This window comes from Chaetura pelagica, unplaced genomic scaffold, assembly GCF_000747805.2.
Source record: "Chaetura pelagica isolate M959 unplaced genomic scaffold, ChaPel_1.0 scaffold55, whole genome shotgun sequence".
Classification (NCBI taxonomy): Eukaryota; Metazoa; Chordata; class Aves; order Apodiformes; family Apodidae; genus Chaetura; species Chaetura pelagica.
Genome location: NW_009953571.1, coordinates 3,423,220 through 3,431,937, shown reverse-complemented (window position 1 = coordinate 3,431,937; position 8,718 = coordinate 3,423,220). Strand labels below are relative to the sequence as shown.

Genomic DNA, 8,718 nt, shown 5'->3' with positions numbered 1-8,718 from the left:
GCAGGCGCTCTTTCCAGTCAGCCATCACACCACTCCAAAATCTTTTCAGGAAGTTAGATAATTCTACATTTGCTACCCTAGACAACTGTGAAATGGCTGCTTTCCAACAACCACTGAGACACACCTCCATTGGAGTGATGCTTCACTCAGAGAGACTGTGAAAAAAAAAATCATGTTACTTTGGAATAGGAATCCTGCAGAAAGACTTGTGGTTAGGTCAGGAGGCAGGCTCAAAGTATATCCTGGGTTTGGGCTGACATTCCAGTCTTATCAATGTCTCTGATCTAAACCCTCTGCTGAGTGCTTTGTCTGAAGGTTTGTCTGAAGTGAACAGTATCATTTAACTCACCAGCTCCCAGAGTCCAGACACACCAGTTCCCTCTGTCATCCAAATTCCAAATATTCTAGATATTATCACTGAAATAGTGGAGTCCACACCTCAGTCCCTTCCCAGTTTCAGAAGTAGAGGGAGACTAGAGTACAGACCCCTATCAATCCCAGCCCTGAAATTTCAGTCCCACGGAAAAGAAGGTTAGTAATACATCTGCAAATGAAAGCACTTGTGGCAAATATACAAGACATAATGCCCCAAATGCTAAACATCTGGGCTGTCAACCTGAGCAGCTAGAGGCACAGAGGAGACAAAGCACAAGGTAGTTTTGAATTTGCCATTGTAATTTTGTTCCCCAAAAGGTGTAACAGAAAAGAATGCTGTCAGGTAAACTCTTACCAAGGCAAGTGCCTGAGAATCTTCCCCCTGTGGTCAAACCCTGCCGCAGAACAACCCTGAATCAGAAGGACACCAGCTTGTGCCCCTGCTTTGCTGCAAATTCACATGTAAGGCAGGGACTGAGGTACAAAGAAAGGGCAATAGGAAGGGTAGGAGGTGGCTATAGTTAATCAAAGACAAAGAGCAAATCAAGTCTCAACAGGTTGAAGCACTTCTTTTTTTAAACAAGGAATGCAAGACAAACTGGGATTAACTTTTCCTCAGACTTAACACAGCAACTTAAAAACTACCCTCAAAACTCCCTTCTTATAGAGATCCCAGCAGTAAATCACCAAGGTTTGTAAGTAAACTAATATGGATAAGACAACCATACAGAGAAAATCAGAATGCCTGTGACCCTGAATGATCAGGTCTTCCCTTGTTGTGGAACACGAGCCATTCCTCCTATTTCAGATTTCTGTAAATGCTGTTTCTGGGCAGGATGACAAGCTCTGGCCATTCAGATATAATAGAGAGATGCCAGATCTACTGTAGACCACTTAGTCAGCTGAGGACCTTGCAGCTGTACTGCACAACTAGGTAATTTCTGTGGCATTACCACGCAAAGGCCACACCTTGTGCTCAGGATTTAGTCAAGGGCCATATCTAAACCAATTCAGCCAAAGCAACCAAGTCCCACTAATTGTGAAGAGAGCAAGAGCCAAGAAGGAATCCAAGTTTCACCATGGTCAATGGAAAATTGCATATATCACAAACATTCAAGAAATTTGATGCTCCTTTACTTTACAATGCCAGCTGTCATTGCCACTTGGACCTGGAGCATAGCCAGTGCCCCCAAAGTCGCATTAGAAAGACCCTTCCTCAGGCCAACTGCAAAGACATCAAAGGAGAAAACAGAAGAAAACACTACCTGCTACTTCCACAATGTGGTGCCTGGCAATATCATAGTAGGGATCATTCCACTGCAAGTGAGTGATGGGCTCAGGGGAGCCTTTGGAGTCCTCTGCACAAAACACAAGGAACAAGCAATTAGAAGAAGGGATCTGAAGCTCCTTGCCAAGGGATAAAATAGAGAGACAGAGGGATGAGAAAAAAATGGTTCTTCAACATGGGAGGGACTAATGCATGCACATGTCCACCTTAGAAAGCCACTGTTGAAATTCTGAGGAGGCAAGAATAGTTATGACTTCAGAAGAGACCTGTCAGTCCCGTGAGGTTCAAATATGTCCCTCATATTGTACACCCTTTTAAAAATTACTGTTCAGATGTGTCACAAACATTTACAAAGACCAAAACCCATGTGCCAAGAGCACCATCATGGCTTTTTGGAGCAGGAGGATCTTAACATCATCTCTTGACACACAACCATTGTATAAACCCTTGAGCTACTTTCCCAACCAATCTGGGCAGCAGTCCATAGCACAGGATTTCAGAGCAACAACTCAGATCTCGAGCCCCACCTCCTATGAGGAAGTTCAAGAACCTTCCACTCAGGAAGGCCAAACTATCCTGCAAGAAACCATAACAGAAGACAAATAAGGACTTACAGCATGTCTGTACTGTCAGCAATGAAGTGCAGCAAGCCACAGGACTGAGAAGAGTATATTTATATCAGTTGGCTCTGAGATTTTTAGTGCATTTCAATGGCAGGGCTAATTGACTTGGGTGTGGTGCAAGAGTAATGTGTCTATAAAAGCTTTCAAATGGAGCTGGGGCTCTCTGTATATGCAGACATGACCACAATACTGCAGGATAAACAATTCATTTCTGGCCAAACCCCAAACAAGCAGGATACTTACCTGATTTAGGAAAAGCAGGAGCTTCATCTGCTGGCCAGCTCCTATCATCTATGGAGGCCAGTTTGAGCTGGCTGAGGGACTGGTTGGTATCATCCAAGTTCAGGTCATCCTGAAGCTCTGAGAGTGGGTCTGTAGCCATGGTCCCCAAATACTGCAGTTTGTTTTGCAGAGTCTAGAATAAGGACTGGAGGGATTGCTAGATGAGATACAGATCACAAGTTTATCTCCCCATAAAGGCTCCTTCTCTTCTCACCGATTTTCCCCAAATCCTCCCTTATCTTTTCTTATCCAAAGATCATACTTCCCCTCCCCCTTAACACAGGCAGGATCTCCTCCTCCAAGCCAGGAACACTGACATATGTTAGGACATATGTCAGCTTCATTTGTGGCAACTGGCCAGAATGGCCATCAGGAGCCTGTACTAACCCTCTCAGCCAGCCTCCGCCTGACCACAGGTCTGTCTGGAGTAGTTTCTCTCCTGAAACAGGCACAGAAACGAGACGCTGAGGAAGGTGACAGGCTACACCAGCCCCTGGCTGATACTCTCACTGTACCAGCTCTGAGCTCCCCCTCCCTTGGAAGGGCTGGCACAAAGCCCAACTGTTTCCACAGTTGGCTCAACGCTGGAAGCTTTCCCAGGAATCAAACCCCCCTTCTACCCATACGGAAGGCCAGAGTTCTCAGCAGCACTGAAGTGGGTGCTTCCATGTGCTGGGATCTGAACACAGAAGTGAACAGCTTCTTAAAACAGGATTTCATAGGCTGAGCTGGTAAGGCAGAACAATAGTCATGCATCCCTCATGTCTTCTCAGCATTACCCAGCATATCCTTTCTCCAACATGACAGCAAGCAGCAAGCAATTCTCTCCTTAACATCATATTGCTTTTCACCAAGCATGCCGTAATACTGAGGAGAAATTAAAGGGGTCCAAGAAACAGACAGCTCTGTGTGTCTGCTGTTGCTTGCAAATTTTTCTCACTTTGACCTGAAGCAGAAGAAATGTCAAACTCAGGACTGAACTAGCACAGTATATGGCACCTGTACCAGTTCTTAGGGATGACCTCATAGGAAACATCTGTTATCCTCTAAAGTCAGAATCCTGGAAAGTCAGCATTCCTTGTATATGCAAGGAAACACTAGAAAGGATAAGCACATAGATCTGGATTGTTCACACAGACCACACGGACAGTAATTCAGAGGCCAACAGGCAGTAAGCCAAAAGGAACTGTAGCAAAACAAAATGACACTTTGCAGCAGCAAGACTCTCTGTAATGCTGTTTGCCAAGACAGGACAGTCCTTGTTTTGCATTATGAGGAGAGCAAAGGGTTCAAAGATTATCTGAGAAGGCACAACGTCTTTATGTGGAAAGGTGATATTCAGAGTAGAGCTATTTCCTTTAGCGGAATGGAGGGGGGTAACAATGTTTTGCATCTTCCATCCCTGGAGCTCGAATGTGTATATTTATCCAGAGAAGATGATGAAACAGTCACTTGGATGTGGGCACACAGAACAGAAACTGTGAGAGAATGAGCATCGGAAGGCATCACCTCTGTGCTAGGGGCAAATGGTCATGACCAAGTTTGGGGATGCATTTTGAGAGTACAGGAAATTGCATATTCAGTCTATCTCTCTGGATCACTTCTGCTTCCAGTCCTCCCTTATCTGTTACCAGTTTACAACCACTTTTTACCTTTCTGGGGCTCCCAAAAGGCTGGTAGCTGTTGCTAAGCAAATGAAATTAGATTCCAGAAATATGAAAGAGCAAGACATATTATGGGCAGCAGATCACCAAGAGAGCATGGCAAACAAACATGGTCCAATCACTATAGCCAAGCAGAGACCCAGAGACCCCAGCTCTCCACTCAGGGCTGCAAAAGATGTCTGACCTCCCTGATCTGAAAGGGACAAGGAGAAAGAAATTGGGTTCTCTTGCACCATGAGCTCATGCTGGAACCACGAAGCAGCAGAGCCAAGGGACAAGGACTCCCCACCCCTAGCAGCTGATCAGATTTCTATGGTAACGACAGGCACTAACTGCTATGAGTCAGTGTGCTTAAAGCATTCCTTGCTGCAGCTCAACAGCCCCATAAGCCAGCACCCCATGCTGAAGAAGCATCCACAGCCCCCCAGGTCAGCCCCTCAGCATTCCCAGATCTCAGAGACTTCGTGGCCCTGGGGGAATAGAGGACCTATGTTCCACTGCTGCCAAACACTGTGATGCCTTTCATGTGAGATTCCTGGGGATGCCCTGCAGCAACAGTGTCCCCAAAGAGCAGTTCCAAAGCACTTACGGACCAAATCCAAATCTTCCCACAGAGCAGTGATGCTACTGCCACAGGGCCAGCAAGACACCAAGTGTCCTCACTTGTCCCTACACAGATCACAGTTTGGCTTCACAGTCAACTTGCAGTGCTTGAGATCAGAAGCAGAAGAGCTTGTTACTAGACAGCACTGGGGGATTTCCCCTTAGGCATAAAATAAATCCTAGAGTGACACTACGTGGAAGAAGGAAGTTGTTAGTAGGATCCTTACAGTCCCACACTGGAAAAGAGCCTAGTGCTCTTGCCAAAACCCTCCTTATCCCTTGGAGAGGCAGACCAGACTCCTCACATACCCCATGTGCCTTTCACAGCCAGGCAGGCAGCTCCATTCTTTGCCTCTACTTTAGCGCTCCATAGCAGAAATGTAAGTCGAAGGAGGACCCAGAGCAGAAGACCTTTAGATTTCAGGTCCTTAGAATCTCAGGGGTTGGAAGGACCTCTAAAGATCATCATGTCCAACTCCCCTGCTGCAGCAGGAACACCTAGGGCAGATCACACAGAAATGCATCCAGACAGGTCTTGAAAGTCTCCAGAGAAGAAAACTTCACAACCTCTCTGGGCAGCCTGTTCCAGGGCTCCATCACCCTCACAGTAAAGAAGTTTCTCCTCATGTTGAGGTGGAGCTTCCTGTGCTGTAACTTGGTGTCGTTTCCCCTCATCCTATCACAGGACACCAATGAAAAGAGACTGGCCCATTCTTGACATCCACCCTTCAGATATTTGGAGACAGTAATAAGGTCCCTCTCTGTCTTCTCCAGACTAAACAGCCTCAGGTCTCTTAGCCTCTCCTCATATGATAGATCTTCCAGTCCCTTAATCATCCTTGTAGCCCTCTGTTGGACTCTCTCTAGTATATCCCTGTTCCTCTTAAACTGGGAAGCCCAGAACTGGACACAATACTCCAGATGTGCAGAGGGCAGAGAAAAGGGGGAGGAGAACCTCCCTTGACATGCTGGCCACACTGTTCTTTATACTTCCCAAGATACTATTGGCTCTCTTGGCCACAAGGGCACATTGCTGTCCCATGGATAACTTGTTGTCCACCAGGACCCCAAGGTCCTTCTCCATGGGGCTGCTTTCTAGCAGGTCAACCCCTAATCTATATCGGTGCATGGTGCTTTTTCTCCCCAGATGCAGGACTCTATGCTTATTCTTGTTGAACCTCATTAGGTTCCTCTTTGCCCAGCTCTCCAGCCTGTCTAGATCTCACTGAATGGCTGCACAGCCTTCAGGTGTATCAGCCAATCTTCCCAGCTTTGTGGCATCAGCAAACTTGCTGAGGATGCACTCCATCCCCACGCAGGTCATTGATGAAGATGTTGAATAAGACTGGGCCCAGTACTGACCCCTGGGGAACACCACTAGTCACAGGTCTCCAACTGGACTCGGCACCGTTGATCACAACCCTCTGGGCTCTGTTGTTTAGCCAGTCCTCGATCCATCTCACTGTCCGCTCTTCTAACTCACACTTCCTGAGCTTATCCACAAGGATATTATGGGGCACAGTGCCAAAAGCCTTACTGAAGTCAAGGAAGACAACATCCACTGTTCTCCCTTCACCTATCTATTCTGTCCCATCATCATAGAAGTCTATCAGACTAGTCAGACATGATTTCCCCTTGGTGAATCCATGCTGGCTACTTCTGAAAACCTTATTTTCTTCCATGTGCTTAGAGGTGACCCCCAGAATGAGCTGCTCCATCATCTTTCCAGAGTTGGAGGTGAGGCTGACCAGTCTGTAGTTATTCGGGTCCTGTTTCTTGCCCATCTTGAAGACTAGAGTGACATTAGCTATCCTCCAGTCCTCAGGCACCTCTCGTTTTCCAGGACTTCTCAAAGATGATGGAGAGCCTTCTAACAATGCTTTCTGTCAGCTCCCTCAGCACACATGGGTGTATCCCATCAGAGCCCATGAATTAATTATTATTATTAATTAATATTACGAATCAGACTGTAGCTCCCACAGAACACTAGAAGGCTTTTGTAGAATCTTCCCCAGCCCTTTCCCAAAAGCGCAAAAGACAAAAGCACAGGGTCTAGCATCAGGTAACCCTAGAACACTTTAGAGAAATATAATCCTCTAAACACCTGGGAATTAGCAGGAACTGAGGAGAGACCTGGAATTGGGATGTAAGAAACTACTTGGCAATTTCAGTATAGGGGTATAAATTTTACTTCCTAACAGGGCAGCTACATGAGATTTTTCCTTGTGTACTCAAAAATGATCCATAAGCAGGACCTGTCACTGAAGACAAAGTCCATTCTGTATCAGAGGAAGGGTGAAACAGTTGTCAAAACAGCAACATTTCACCAGACATAACACAATATAAGAACCCCACTTGCTTAAGATAAATGTCATTATAAGATGCAAGTATAGCCAATCACAACCTAAGAAAAATTAAGTACCTAGATTTACAAAGTAAAAAGCCTAGTCAAGCATTTAAAAACTAAAGAATCACACTTGACATCAGAAGCAGTTACTTACTGCCAGGCTCTAAAGCACCAATTGTTTCCATTTTTCCAAGCATTGGTTGGAATACTGGTTGACCAGAACACTTGCTATCTAATTAAAATTTACATGCTTGACAGCAGGGAGATGTGCTGTAGAGCAGCACATTCTGCTGAAGGAGAGAAACCTCAGCCATGTAAAATTCTTTTTTTTTGTTTTTTTGTTTTTTGTTTACAAATATTCTAAGCTGGAGACTCTTTACAGAAGATCCCAACAAAATTTACCCAGGGAAGATTGTTCACTTGTATCTATGAAGCCTTGGTAACTGCTGTTCAAACAGACTATTTTTTTCCTGCAATTCCAGTTTCATTACTTTGCCATAATTTATTTCTAAGCTGCACCTACTCAGCACTTTCCTTCTCCTGTTTTTCTTCCAGATGTACTACTAATTCAGAAGTAAACCTACAGACCAAAATATGTCCACACGTGTATTACCGCACCCTGGACCTGTACTTACAATAAAGGGTTACAAAAGCCAAGTGGCCTCTTCTTCACTGCCCAATTAACAAGCAACCCCAGTTCTGGGGTGACTGTACCATTTTTCTGACTCTGCTGCCATCTGCACCTCGCCCCAGTTCCGCTTTGTTTGCACAAGTGGCTGTTTTTCTTTACGTGTCGATCAAGTCCCTGCACTTTGCTATAGCCTTAATATCAAGCAATGCAAAAAGAGGCAGCAGTTACTCAGCAACAGACCTTCAAAGTCCTAAGTCATGTGAACGAGGCCCAGGACTGAGACTCACTGAGAAAGTCCAGCCCAAGTCTTCCTTCACATCAAGACTGACAATATGACCAAGAGCATCACTACCCTGAAAGACCTGAAGGGTCCAGAGTCAGCCCAGCTTTGGTGTACTGTGACCAACTAACTCAGAACAGACAGGCTATTGCCTGGGGTAACTCCCTGGCCCTTCGTACTGCAGCAGCTTTTTAAATGAGCAGCCTTCTTTAGTCACCTCACACCCTTTGCTGAAGGCTGGAAATCCATCCCAGCTGGTAACCAGCCTTCTCTTAGCGGTTCTCTGCAGGGCCCGAGAGCAAAAGTGCGGAGCTCAGCTTCCTGTCTCGGAGATGCACCGCGCTCAGACGCTGCCCTCAGTGCTGTGCAGGACCCACCCGTCAAAAGCGGAGCATGTGAGAAAGCGGAGGCACGTGCAGCCCTTCGGGTGCTGCACCTCTCCGTCACACATCTGATTCTCCCCCGTGCCCTGAGCCCCGGTGACAACCCAGAGCCGGCTTCACGATCCAGATAAGAGGCTCTTTACACTGTTAAAAAGAAAAACGCAGGTTCGCGCTAACTGCACAACGCGGGGACATTACCAGACCCTGGCTCCGGGCACCACACGGCACGGCAGGTCACTCCC

The 8,718-nt window shown here is 46.2% G+C and overlaps 2 protein-coding genes across 2 annotated transcripts in view; one reads left to right on the top strand and one right to left on the bottom strand.

Annotated features, from left to right (window-relative positions):
• The window catches only part of ARHGAP1 (Rho GTPase activating protein 1), a 19,636-nt gene extending 15,263 nt beyond the window's left edge, over window positions 1-4,373 (bottom strand). The window contains exons 1-3 of the mRNA XM_009999550.1: window positions 4,200-4,373; window positions 2,530-2,713; window positions 1,641-1,733 (exon numbers count right to left, since the gene is read on the bottom strand). Of these exons, the coding sequence (XP_009997852.1) occupies window positions 1,641-1,733; window positions 2,530-2,668 (232 nt within the window). The 5' untranslated portion in view covers window positions 2,669-2,713; window positions 4,200-4,373. The remainder of the gene's footprint in view (window positions 1-1,640; window positions 1,734-2,529; window positions 2,714-4,199) is intronic.
• ZNF408 (zinc finger protein 408) overlaps window positions 3,935-8,718 on the top strand; it is an 8,064-nt gene continuing 3,280 nt past the window's right edge. The window contains exon 1 of the mRNA XM_009999593.1: window positions 3,935-3,944. Within this exon, the coding sequence (XP_009997895.1) occupies window positions 3,935-3,944 (10 nt within the window). The remainder of the gene's footprint in view (window positions 3,945-8,718) is intronic.